Source organism: Quercus robur, chromosome 1 (assembly GCF_932294415.1).
Source record: "Quercus robur chromosome 1, dhQueRobu3.1, whole genome shotgun sequence".
In the NCBI taxonomy this organism is placed as follows: Eukaryota; Viridiplantae; Streptophyta; class Magnoliopsida; order Fagales; family Fagaceae; genus Quercus; species Quercus robur.
In genome coordinates this window covers 4,126,989-4,140,908 of record NC_065534.1, presented here as the reverse complement: position 1 = coordinate 4,140,908, position 13,920 = coordinate 4,126,989, and the positions used below count along the sequence as shown (strand labels likewise).

At 33.2% G+C, this 13,920-nt stretch overlaps 1 protein-coding gene across 9 annotated transcripts; it reads left to right on the top strand.

Annotated features, from left to right (window-relative positions):
• The first annotated feature begins 262 nt into the window (after positions 1–262).
• LOC126716885 (putative lipid phosphate phosphatase 3, chloroplastic) lies at positions 263–13,449 on the top strand. 9 transcript variants are annotated; one of them, XM_050417934.1, is made up of 10 exons: positions 271–499; positions 590–778; positions 1,633–1,863; positions 2,183–2,270; positions 2,388–2,497; positions 3,146–3,236; positions 3,583–3,771; positions 3,867–3,926; positions 5,417–5,621; positions 13,342–13,449. In XM_050417934.1, the coding sequence occupies exons 2-9, from the start codon at positions 719–721 to the stop codon at positions 5,608–5,610; spliced, it is 1,023 nt and encodes a 340-aa protein (XP_050273891.1). In that variant the 5' UTR covers positions 271–499; positions 590–718; the 3' UTR covers positions 5,611–5,621; positions 13,342–13,449. The 9 variants fall into 9 exon arrangements, with proteins under 9 accessions (XP_050273917.1, XP_050273912.1, XP_050273901.1 ...); XM_050417960.1 differs by lacking the exons at positions 590–778; positions 1,633–1,863; positions 2,183–2,270; ... (3 more) ...; positions 3,867–3,926; positions 5,417–5,621 and adding exons at positions 8,269–8,381; positions 9,251–9,481; positions 9,807–9,894; ... (2 more) ...; positions 11,281–11,469; positions 11,565–11,624 and having other exon boundaries at positions 263–499; positions 13,137–13,449; XM_050417955.1 differs by lacking the exons at positions 1,633–1,863; positions 2,183–2,270; positions 2,388–2,497; ... (2 more) ...; positions 3,867–3,926; positions 5,417–5,621 and adding exons at positions 9,251–9,481; positions 9,807–9,894; positions 10,012–10,121; ... (1 more) ...; positions 11,281–11,469; positions 11,565–11,624 and having other exon boundaries at positions 264–499; positions 666–778; positions 13,137–13,449.
• Positions 13,450–13,920: the final 471 nt, after the last annotated feature.

The following is a 13,920-nucleotide window of genomic DNA, read 5'->3' as shown; positions in this document are numbered from 1 at the left end:
ATAGCCCGACCCACGGGGCCTAAAGAAGTAAAGCCTCATTTATTGGTTTCCTTTGTGTAGGCCACAAACGCCACCATTTGTCGCTGAAAAGTAAGTCAACATATTGGACGGTAGTGGTCATCAAAGTCCAGACATAATCCTGACCGTTCAAATTTTTCTACCAACCAAAAAAAATAATATAATAAAATACCTTATCCTTTTTCTTTTTATTTTTTTTAAATTTTTTTTTTTTTTTAAGTTCTTTACTTGATTCACACTTGATCGTTAACACTTAAAACTAAACGGTGTTCCAATACAGTAACCGCCCGGCGGCAAATCCTCTTATTTCAAAACTTTCCCAATTCTCTCTCTCTCTCTAAAAACTGAATAATTAGAGAGAAGAAAGATTTTTCATTTTTGAGAGTAATTGCCTGCCTAATGGGGTCCCATCATATCATATCAAATCCAATTCTCAAGTGCAATTATTTTCCCTGAGAATCCAAATCTTATTTTCCCACAGGTAAAAATAATTATACTTCCTTTTCCACTGTTAATTCAGTGTGTCGTCACTGTCTCATTCTCTTTCTCACTCACTCTCATTGCTCTGCAGTCACTACCTTTTTCCACTTCATGATAAGATAAGTCTCTCATTATCTTTTTGGTTTACATTTGCAAATTGTTGTTAGAACTTCCAAAGTACTACAACTTTGTGCGTTAATTCTCCGTTTTATATTCGTCCATGGCGTGGCGAAATATAAGATCGCTCTTTACCTTCTCGAATGTTCGGAATTCCTTTCAGGTTCGTTGACTATATTTAATTTAATAATTAATTTAATCCTCTTCTGATTCTCATCTAATTACAGAATTATTATTATTATTATTATTATTATTTTCAGTTCTGAAAATTAAATGTTGAATTATGAATTTTGACTGGTTGAGTTTTGTTTATGATTAGAGAAGTGAGGCTTTTTAATTAATTTCCGGGACTGATTTTATATATGTCTTAGAATTCAATGATTTTATCAGTCTGGAAATTGTGGTGGGATGTTGGGGGCTTTTGTGTTGTTAATCAGAATGCAATATCTAATGTTGTAATCTGCTTCTTCAACTAGAGCAAAGTTTTTCTTTTCGCAGTTATTACTCGTGTTCCTATAAAACAGAAAATATAATGTGTAGAAAAGTTTTAGCTTTTAGCCTAAGAAGTACGGACACCTTGAAACTATTGGCGTGTCAGACACTTTGTCGAATTCAAGTATGTTGAGGACACTCTGCATGCGTGTCCAGAGTGTGTAGGGATGAAAAAACATCATTTTCCTTATTTAAATAATACTTTGATTATATATATATATATATATTAAAAGATTTTGATAGCTATTGCTTATTTTGAAAATTTAAAATAAACATAAAATATGCCTAAAATGCATAAAATATAGGTAAAAATATATTAATTAATTAATTGTCGTATTTTTGTGTCCTAATTCTTCAAGAATTGTTCGTGTTCAAGAAAAAAAAATTTTAGCTTCCATTCATCAGTGGAATATATTAGATTCTTTAATGAGGTGAATTATGAAATATGTGCTTGCCCTCTAAAATCTTAGAGCAACAAATGTATTCAATGGTCTGGCATTAATGCAAATTTTGTGTATGTTACAGCTGAGCAGATATAGAAAAGTTGAGCTTGGGGCACCGGCACACACTATTAAATCTCATGGCGCTGCTCTTGCTATGAATCACAAGCATGATTGGCTTATATTGCTGTTTCTTGCAATGATAGAAGTCACTCTAATTGTCACTCATCCATTTCGCCGCTTTGTGGGAAAGGATATGATGGAAGACCTTAAGTATCCTATGAAAGACAACACAGTTCCTGTATGGTCCGTTCCTGTAAGTATTTATTTTCTCAAATGTTGTTATGTAAATTTTATTATAAGGAACTAAGACAGCGTTTGTACTCAACAAGGAAATTAATCTATTGCTGCAAAACACTTTGTCAATTGTGTTCTGTTTTCAATAGCTTTGTGATTTAAGTTTATTTGATATTTATAATATGTAGGGACTTAAGTCAAGGATTATAAATTATTGAAACTGTGCTATCTGGAAAAGGACAATAGAACTGTAAAGAAAGTGAAATTTTGGCCTTAAAGATGATATGGATAAGAAAATGAATAATTTTAATGTTCTTTTCCTTTTTTTTTATGATCAGATGTATGCAGTTCTGTTGCCTATTGTCATCTTCCTTCTCGTCTATATTCGTAGGGGAGATGTGTATGATTTGCACCACAGCACTCTTGGTATGATAGTCATTATTCAACCAGAACAATTTCTTTAGTGTATTTTATTCTTAATCTTAGCTAAAGGAATATATTGTGAAGTGTTATATGATAACTTACATCTCTGTTGAAGAGCAGGTCTCTTATTTTCTGTGCTGGTTACTGCGGTGATTACGGATGCAATAAAAGATGCAGTTGGCCGGCCTCGACCAGACTTCTTTTATCGTTGCTTTCCTGATGGAAAGGAAGTATGGTCTCATTTATCTCCAAATTCTTTTGTGTTTTTGTTGTTATTAAATGTCAATTGTTTTCCCAAAATCATTCAAACTCTTTTGTACCTTTATTGGTATCATATGTCACACAGCCCAAAAAGTAAGTTTGGTAAAACCTCTTTAAGGAATTGTACAAAGCAGACTCCAATTGTTAGGACTAGATTCAGGTCATTCTCCCCCCTTCCTTTTTTTTTCTTTCTTTCTTTCCAATTGATGTCAAACTAAGAGGTTTAACAACTTGCCCATCCCAGTCCTTGGTTAGATTTGGTGGAGAGGATCAGGTGTAGCTCCAGGTACCTACATGCCCCATTAAACAAGAAAAAAATTCCAAATGTTGCCAAATTTGAGTATTTGTAGTTAATCTACTAAGTATTGTGCAATTGTTTTTGTGGGACATAAGAATCATTACATAAATATTTGAATATGTCATTTTAACTGTTTTTCCATTAGTCTTCCTCAACAACATAGAGTTGCTTCCAAACTCTTGCCTATTAATTTTAATTCAATTATGGAAACCTTTTCTTATAAATTTTTTTGGCCTGAATGTCCAATATCTTTCATTATTATAATATGCCAATCTCCTCTAGTACGTAGTTACTGATGTTTGGATTATTTTTTTGTTAGTTTTATGATCAATTGGGAAATGTAATCTGCCATGGTAAAGCTAGTGATATAAAGGAAGGGCACAAGAGTTTCCCAAGTGGTCACACTTCATGTAAGCAACACTTCCTTCTACAGATTTTAATATTTTTGTTGAATTGATATGGATAAAGTTACACATCAACAACATACGGAATCCATAATCTATTATACTTAAAAAAGTTAATAATTTAAGCAAGGTGATTTAAGAAGACATGGAAGTATCCTAAAATAATTGCAAACCAGGCCTTTGATGGTATTGTGCTTGTAAAGTTTACTTCTAATTGCTTCATATTTACATTCAGAACCAAGTAGACAATTTTTTATAAGACTTAATCATAAAGAATGCTATCATGTCAGTTTACCAAAGAAGCAGTGTATGAATCTTCACATTTGATATAATTTATGATTTTGGTCTGCAGGGTCCTTTGCAGGCTTAGGTTTTTTGTCATTTTACTTGTCTGGAAAAATTCAAGCATTTGATCGCAAAGGGCATGTGGCAAAACTATGTATAATTTTCCTTCCGCTACTTGTCGCATCCCTTATTGGTGTCTCACGAGTTAATGACTACTGGCACCATTGGCAAGATGTGTTTGCTGGAGGTTTGCTAGGTATGCTTTTTTATTATAACTAATGGGGAAAATGAAATTGGAATTGCATTTTTGGTATAGGGCTTTAGCAGCTTTACATGGTTCATCTCTTGCAGGGCTAATTGTGGCAGCATTTTGCTATCGACAATTCTTCCCAAACCCTTATGATGACGATGGTATCCATTTTATTTTCTTTTGTTCTTTCAATAAGTACTATTGTTGCATATGTCTCAAAACACTAGAAGAAATTTTATTGTAACATTACATTACATACATATTATCAAATATGTGTTTAATCAGTTTCAAAACATGTCTCCACTTCATAATAAATTGAACCAATATATATATATATATATATATATGATGTAGGTTTCAGCACTTTGGTTGCAATCAAGATGGACCCTCTTTTGCTATATTGTTGCAATATGAATTGACTTATTCAGCTAAAAAAAGCCAACTTTTTGCACATTCCAAGAGTTGTAAAACCCCATGTTTCTTTTATAAATGTTTACAAAAAACGATGCAGTCACCTCAAGTGTCATCCAAAATAAAATGGACTCATTCGTGCTTTAGGTGGTTCAGGAATACTGAATCACTTCACAAAAATTAGTGATAAGTATATTCATTCTTAATGGTTTTGAGTCTTCCTTTTCAAATAGGCTTTGGCTAATTCCAAATGTGGAAGCTTAGTTTTTTTTTTTTTTTTTTTTTTTTTTTATTGAAAAAATGAAATCAGTTAAGTTATTAGTTATGGCCCATTCAAGTTTTAATGTGTTACCCTCTGGCCTTGAAGACTGTCATTTATTCTGCTAAAAAATTGATTTATTCATTCATTTCTTCTCTTCTTCATTTTTCTTTGGGGAAAATGATTATTGTTTTGAAGACAGCTATCTAACAATGCTACCTATTCATCTTATTTTTGTTTCCTTGTTTAGTTCACATGTGGGAGTGAATTTGTCAATGAGTGAATATCTATCCTTTTCATTTGTTGAAATTTTGGAATTGTTTGTCGTGACAAAGATTAAATATAGATTAATATGAACTCAAATTGCTTGGGATTTAAGATTATTGTGAAACAACAACAACAACAACAAAGTCTTAGTCCCAAAAATTTGGGGTCTGCTATGGACTCTCAACAAATTAGTTAGGGTTGGCTATGGGATTCAAGATTATTATGGATAAAAATGTCAAAAAATAGAGAACCCCAGAGTAAAGGAAAATTTTTGCAAATATTATGTGGAGATAATTAGTGAGGAATGAATATCTGGAAACTATTGCAGCCTGGATATAAGAAATGTTATATCTTAGAAGTTAGAACTGCAACTGGGTATGCCTATGCTCCACTGATTGCCATGGAGTTGCAAAAAGATCTGAAAGTTTGAAATGTAGCAGCTGTATTAATCCAATACTGTAATATGATAAACTTTAATTTTCTTTTAGAGTAATTCTTTTGTGTTTCAAATGCTTCAATGAGAAGTTGTTGGGATCTTAGAAAAGGAAGTAAGAATGAGAAAATCAAGTCACTCTAGCTACTCATTTTATTGGTGGTAACCTGAAACGATTCGCATGATTAATTTCTTTTCCTGCACATCATTTTCCATTTTAATTGAATCTTCTTTTTTCACTGCTATGAGCTTCCTTTATTAATTTAATCTTCTGGTTTCAGGATGGGGCCCTTATGCATATTTTAAAGCTATGGAGGAGTCACGTTGCAATACAAACACGTCCAATAATATGACTGCACCTGATGTGCAGGCCCAAGGGATTCAGGTTGTGAACCAACCGGGAAGACAAAATGGTGGGGCAGTAGGCAATCTAAGCTCTGCCCAGGATGCAATGGAATCAGGGAGATCATTGTGAATATTTTGTACCTTATGCTTCTGGACTTCATGTATGTATGTGTAAATGACAATTCTCTTTATCAACAGAACTTTAGGCTTAGCAATGTAGAATGCAGTTTGATTGTGGCCTTTATTGAATCATGAATGCAACAGTGTCTAGGGAATGGACAAAAAGAAAAGGACAGTCTGAAAAAAAAAGTAAAAAAAGACGGCACCAGCAATCTAGAGAAACAAAGGTAGGTGATAGTAGATGAGCTGAAAATGCTTCTCACCTCCCCTAGTCACGCACACACATGGTTAACAGCATGACTACTCAAAATAAAAGACACACTACTAATCAACCTTATATGTATAAGCACCGAAAATTCCACTGTGTGTTTCTCTAGTTTCAAACTCGTGCAAAGTTGAAATGGGAGAAGAGACGCGCAGCCATATTTGGTAAACAAAAAATACGTTTGACCATTAAATCAATTGTGTACAGACTTGGTTAATTCAGTTGGATAGATCATATGGTTTTTGTGCCACTTAATTTCAACAGGTTGTGCATTGCCCCCTGATTTATGAGGATAGTATAAAATGTCAGGCTGCTACACAAATGCAGGGCCCTTAGGCAATCGATAAGAGTTTAAATTGAAGTAGTTATGAAAAATTGGTTGTGGTAGGTGCCCTTAGGCACTCCAAATGTTTATTAAAAAAAAAAAAATTTGAAAAGAGAAAGAAGCACGTCTGGGAATACGTACTAATTAATTGACCCCCCCCCTATTTGCTGAATTTTGTAAGTTCTGGGAAATTCATATTTTTAGGTTGGCAAAGACTTTGGAGAAAGTGGACAATTGTGTAATCAATAATATTGATTATTGAGCCACATGGAAATGTGTATTAATATGACTATATTTTGGTAAGCTTTGCTATCATGCCAAAGTGGCATGCCTTAGTTAAACCTTGTAGTTTCTAATTTGTTTTTGTTACTTCCTCATACAATCTCTATCATCAATCACCGATTGACCAATAGTCGGTAGTCCCAACTTACATAATTAGATCATTGTGGTACGGTTTTCAAATGGCAAGGTTTTAGGATAAGCATAAGCTTATTCATATGTTTGAATTTGTATAAGTCATCAGGAAAACGTATGGGGAAAATCTTTCATTAATTAGTTTCTTATCTATCAGACAGATCAGTTGAAAAGACGTCTCCTGGATTCTGTTCTTTTGAGCAAATAAACACACGCAGACAAGAAACTATGAAAGGCAACTCAAAGAGACAATCCTAGCATTTTGTTTGCTTTATCGTTCTTTTAAGTTCTGTCAAATGTCCAATTAACATGTAATGTCAGCAATCATTTGTTGTAAAAGTATGGAAGCTCATATTATCAAGATTAATTGTAAAAATATTTTAAACTTGAAAAAAATCTCCAAACTAATAATAAGAATAGAGAAAATTAATTCAAAAGAAAATAGATACAAAACACTAAGATTTACGTGGTTTGACAATAACTTACACTCATGAGTGATGACGAACAAATTTTACTATAACAAATTTAGGATAATACAAATTAGTGTAGAGGAACTCTCATAAACCCAAATCCCAAATACATCCAAATAGCCATTTCTCACACATACAAAACCAAAAAACCAAATACAAACCAAAGGTCTGAAGGTTCACAAATACCAAAAACGAATTGCGCACAAATTAAAGAGAGAGTCGCAAATCAAATCCAAAAGTTGCAACATGCCAAAAGAGAGCAAAACGCAAATTATCAAATTGTAGAACCAAAACCAAACCAAGCCACAACAAACCTCTCTCGCCATTCCAAATTACAACTCAAAAATATCAAAAAACCAAACAAGAGAAAACCTCTTTTTCTCACACCCACCTATCAATTTTCTGTAGCAACGCTATGCTTATATAGGAGACTTGAGTTAGCTAGCATATTCAAAACTAAGAAGAATTAGACTTCTTTTTCACGCATAAAGGAGAATCACTCATATTCCAAATAGAACTCAAAATCAAGTGGTAGACAAGACTTATAATAAAGCTTAATAATTTCAAACAACAGTAATCCAAAAAGAATAAAATTCATTTCTTATCCAAATTCAACAAAGAGTCGAACTCCTAATTCAAGCCATATTCTACATCAATCAACTAGAATAGCAACACCATGTTAAAAGTATGATAAAACAATTAAATTCATCATTTCCTAACGGATTAAACTTATGAGAGAATCAGTAATTTATCATAACTTATAAAAAAGCTTATGAATTTAATTATCATCACGCAGCACAATCTTTAAAAGGCTGGGATGACCTTTCAGAGCACAAGACAGCCAAACTTTGGTTATGCAATCTGTGAAGTTACATACCAAAGCGAGTGGTTTAGGTTAGGTCCCCCCCTAGATGCTTAAGAGGTGAGTTTCATTGAGCATTTTAACATAGTTAATTGAAGCTCATGTGAGAAAAAGCCAATTTTGCTCTTTCCTTCAAAAATTTGGTAGGACAGATGGCAAAGTTAGAGAGAGAAGGAAAAAAAAAAAATGTTAATTCAGTGTGTCGTCCCTTTCTCATTCTCTTTCTCAGTCACTCTCATTGCTCTGCTGTCACTACCTTTTTCCTCTTCATGATAAGATAAGAGTTAAGACTCTCATTATCTTTTTGGTTTACATTTGCAAATTGTTGTTAGAACTTCCAAAGTACTACAACTTTGTGCGTTAATTCTCCGCTTTATTTTCGTCCATGGCGTGGCGAAATATAAGATCGCTCTTTACCTTCTCGAATGTTCGGAATACCTTTCAGGTTCGTTGAGTATATTTAATTTAATAATTAATTAATTTAATCCTCTTCTGATTCTCATCTAATTACAGAATTATTATTACTATTATCATTTTCAGTTCTGAAATTTAAATGTTGAATTATGAATTTTGACTGGTTGAGTTTTGTTTATGATTAAAGAAGTGAGGCTTTTTAATTAATTACCGGGAATGATTTTATATATGTCTTAGAATTCAATGATTTTATCAGTCTGGAAATTGTGGTGGGATGTTGGGGGCTTTTGTGTTGTTAATCAGAATGCAATATCTAATGTTGTAATCTGCTTCTTCAACTAGAGCAAAGTTTTTCTTTTCGCAGTTATTACTCGTGTTCCTATAATAAAACAGAAGATATATAATGTGTAGAAAAGTTTTAGCTTTAAGCCTAAGAAGTACGGACACCTTGAAACTATTGGCGTGTCAGACACTTTGTCGAACTCAAGTATGTTGAGGACACTCTGCATGCGTGTCCAGAGTGTGTAGGGATGAAAAAACATCATTTTCCTTATTTAAATAATACTTTGATTATATATATATATATATATATTTATATATATTAAAAGATTTTGATAGCTATTGTTTATTTTGAAAATTTAAAATAAACATAAAATATGCCTAAAATGGATAAAATATAGGTAAAAATATATTAATTAATTAATTGTCGTATTTTTGTGTCCTAATTCTTCAAGAATTGTTCGTGTTCGGGAAAAAAAAAAATTAGCTTCCATTCATCAGTGGAATATATTAGATTCTTTAATGAGGTGAATTATGAAATATGTGCTTGCCCTCTAAAATCTTAGAGCAACAAATGTATTCAATGGTCTGGCATTAATGCAAATTTTGTGTATGTTACAGCTGAGCAGATATAGAAAAGTTGAGCTTGGGGCACCGGCACACACTATTAAATCTCATGGCGCTGCTCTTGCTATGAATCACAAGCATGATTGGCTTATATTGCTGTTTCTTGCAATGATAGAAGTCACTCTAATGATCATTCATCCATTTTACCGCTTTGTGGGAAAGGATATGATGGAAGACCTTAAGTATCCTATGAAAGCCAACACAGTTCCTGGATGGTCCGTTCCTGTAAGTATTTATTTTCTCAAATGTTGTTATGTAAATTTTATTATAAGGAATTAAGACAGTGTTTGTACTCTACAAGGAAATTAATCTATTGCTGCAAAACATTTTGTCAATTGTGTTCTGTTTTCAATAGCTTTGTGATTTAAGTTTATTTGATATTTATAATATGTAGGGACTTAAATCAAGGATTATAAATTATTGAAACTGTGCTATCTGGAAAAGGGCAATAGAACTGTAAAGAAAGTGAAATCTTGGCCTTAAAGATGATATGGATAAGAAAATGAATAATTTTTTGACGTTCTTTTCCTTTTTTTTTTTTTATGATCAGATGTATGCAATTCTGTTGCCTATTGCCATCTTCCTTCTCGTCTATATTCGTAGGGGAGATGTGTATGATTTGCACCACAGCACTCTTGGTATGATGGTCATTATTCAACCAGAACAATTTCTTTAGTGTATTTTATTCTTAATCTTAGCTAAAGGAATATATTGTGAAGTGTTATATGATAACTTACATCTCTGTTGAAGAGCAGGTCTCTTATTTTCTGTGCTGGTTACTGCGGTGATTACGGATGCAATGAAAGATGCAGTTGGCCGGCCTCGACCAGACTTCTTTTATCGTTGCTTTCCTGATGGAAAGGAAGTATAGTCTCATTTATCTCCAAATTCTTTTGTGTTTTTGTTGCTATTAAATGTCAATTGTTTTCCCAAAATCATTCAAACTCTTTTGTACCTTTATTGGTATCATATGTCACACAGCCCCAAAAGTGAGTTTGGTAAAACCTCTTTAAGGCATTGTACAAAGCAGACTCCAATTGTTAGGACTAGATTCAGGTCATTCTCCCCCCTCCCTTTTTTTTCTTTCTTTCTTTCTCCTATGGGGAAAAGAGAAAAAGAAAACCACCTAAGGTGGAGTTGGTTAAATATCATCAGATGGCTTTCCAATTGATGTCAAACTAAGAGGTTTAACAACTTGCCCATCCCAGTCCTTGGTTAGATTTGGTGGAGAGGATCAGGTGTAGCTCCAGGTACCTACATGCCCCAATAAACAAGAAAAAAATTCCGAAGGTTGCCAAATTTGAGTATTCATAGTTAATCTACTAAGTATTGTGCAATTGTTTTTGTGGGACATAAGAATCATTACATAAATATTTGAATATGTCATTTTAACTGTTTTTCCATTAGTCTTCCTCAACAACATAGAGTTGCTTCCAAACTCTTGCCTATTAATTTTAATTCGATTATGGAAACCTTTTCTCATTTTGAAAATTTTTTTGGCCCGAATGTCCAATATCTTTCATTATTATAATATGCCAATCTCCTCTAGTACTTAGTTACTGATGTTTGGATTCTTTTTTTGTTAGTTTTATGATCAATTGGGAAATGTAATCTGCCATGGTAAAGCTAGTGATATAAAGGAAGGGCACAAGAGTTTCCCAAGTGGTCACACTTCAGGTAAGCAACACTTCCTTCTACAGATTTTAATATTTTTGTTGAATTGATATGGATAAAGTTACACATCAACAACATACGGAATCCATAATCTATTATACCTAAAAAAGTTAATAATTTAAGCAAGGTGGTTTAAGAAGACATGGAAATATCCTAAAATGATTGCCAAACCAGGCCTTTGATGGTATTGTGCTTGTAAAGTTTATTTCTAATTGCTTCATATTTACATTCAGAACCAAGTAGACAATTTTTTATCTGACTTAATCATAAAGAATGCTATCATGTCAGTTTACCAAAGAAGCAGTGTATGAATCTTCATATTTGATATAATTTATGATTTTGGTCTGCAGCGGCCTTTGCAGGCTTAGGTTTTTTGTCATTTTACTTGTCTGGAAAAATTCAAGCATTTGATCGCAGAGGGCATGTGGCAAAACTATGTATAATTTTCCTTCCGCTACTTGTCGCGTCCCTTATTGGTGTCTCACGAGTTATTGACTACTGGCACCATTGGCAAGATGTGTTTGCTGGAGGTTTGCTAGGTATGGTTTTTTATGATAACTAATAGGGATAGTGAAATTGGAATTGCATTTTTGGTATAGGGCTTTAGCAGCTTTACATGGTTCATCTCCTGCAGGGCTAGTTGTGGCAGCATTTTGCTATCGACAATTCTTCCCAAACCCTTATGATGACGATGGTATCCATTTTCTTTTCTTTTGTTCTTCCAAGAAGTACTATTGTTGCATATGTCTCAAAACACTAGAAGAAATTTTATTGTAACATTACATTACATACATATTATCAAATATGTGTTTAATCACTTTTAAAACATGTCTCTGCTTCATACTAAATTGAACCCAAAAAAAAAAGAATATATATATATATATATATATATATGATGAAGGTTTCAGCACTTTGGTTGCAATCAAGTTTGACCCTCTTTTGCTATATTGTCACAATATGAATTGACTTATTCAGCTAAAAAACCAACTTTTTGCACATTCCAGGAGTTGTAAAACCCCATGTTTCTTTTATAAATGTTTACAAAAAAGGATGCAATCACCTCAAGTGCCGTCCAAAATAAAATGGACTCATTCATGCTTTATGTGGTTCAGGAATACTGAATTACTTCACAAAAATTAGTGATAAGTATATTCATTCTTAATGGTTTTGATTCTGCCTTTCCAAATAGGCTTTGGCTAATTCCAAATGTGGAAGCTTAGTTTTTTTTTTTTTTTAATTTATATATATATATATATATATTGAAAAAATGAAATCAGTTAAGTTATTAGTTATGGCCCATTCAAGTTTTAATGTGTTACCCTCTGGCCTTGAAGACTGTCATTTATTCTGCTAAAAAATTGATTTGTTCATTCATTTCTTCTCTTCTTCATTTTTCTTTGGGGAAAATGATTATTGTTTTGAAGACAGCTATCTAACAATGCTACCTATTCATCTTATTTTGTTTCCTTGTTTAGTTCACATGTGGGAGTGAATTTGTCAATGAGTGAATATCTATCCTTTTCATTTGTTGAAATTTTGGAATTGTTTGTCGTGACAAAGATTAAATATAGATTAATATGAACTCAAATTGCTTGGGATTTAAGATTATTGTGAAACAACAACAACAACAACAAAGTCTTAGTCCCAAAAATTTGGGGTCTGCTATGGACTCTCAACAAATTAGTTATGGTTGGCTATGGGATTCAAGATTATTGTGGATAAAAATGTCAAAAAATAGAGAACCCCAGAGTAAAGGAAAATTTTTGCAAATATTATGTGGAGATAATTAGTGAGGAATGAATATCTGGAAACTATTGCAGCCTGGATATAAGAAATGTTATATCTTAGGAGTTAGAACTGCAATTGGGTATGCCTATGCTCCACTGATTGCCATGGAGTTGCAAAAAGATCTGAAAGTTTGAAATCTAGCATCTATATTAATCCAATACCGTAATATGATAAACTTTAATTTTCTTTTAGAGTAATTCTTTTGTGTTTCAAATGCTTCAATGAGAAGTTGTTGGGATCTTAGAAAAGGAAGTAGGAATGAGAAAATCAAGTCACTCTAGCTACTCATTTTATTGGTGGTAACCTGAAACGATTCGCATGATTAATTTCTTTTCCTGCACATCATTTTCCATTTTAATTGAATCTTCTTTTTTCACTGCTTTGAGCTTCCTTTATTAATTTAATCTTCTGGTTTCAGGATGGGGCCCATATGCATATTTTAAAGCTATGGAGGAGTCACGTTGCAATACAAACACGTCCAATAATATGACTGCACCTGATGTGCAGGCCCAAGGGATTCAGGTTGTGAACCAACCGGGAAGACAAAATGGTGGGGCAGTAGGCAATCTAAGCTCTGCCCAGGATGCAATGGAATCAGGGAGATCATTGTGAATATCTTGTACTTTATGCTTCTGGACTTCATGTATGTATGTGTAAATGACAATTCTCTGTATCAACAGAACTTTAGGCTTAGCAATGTAGAATGCAGATTGATTGTGGCCGTTATTGAATCATGAATGCAATAGTGTCTAGGTAATGGACAAAAAGAAAAGGACAGTCTGAAAAAAAAAAAGAAAAAAAAGACGGCACCAGCAATCTAGAGAAACAAAGGTAGGTGATAGTAGGTGATAGTAGATGAGCTGAAAATGCTTCTCACCTCCCCTAGTCACGCGCACACATGGTTAACAGCATGACTACTCAAAATAAAAGACTACTAATCAACCCTATATGTATAAGCACCAAAAATTCCACTGTGTGTTTCTCTAGTTTCAAACTTGTGCAAAGTTGAAATGGGAGAAGAGACGTGCAGCCATATTTGGTAAACAAAAAATGCGTTTGACCATTAAATCAATTGTGTACAGACTTGGTTAATTCAGTTGGATAGATCATATGGTTTTTGTGCCACTTAATTTCAAAAGGTTGTGCATTGCCCCCTGATTTATGAGAATGGTATAAAATGTCAGGCTGCTACACAAATGCAG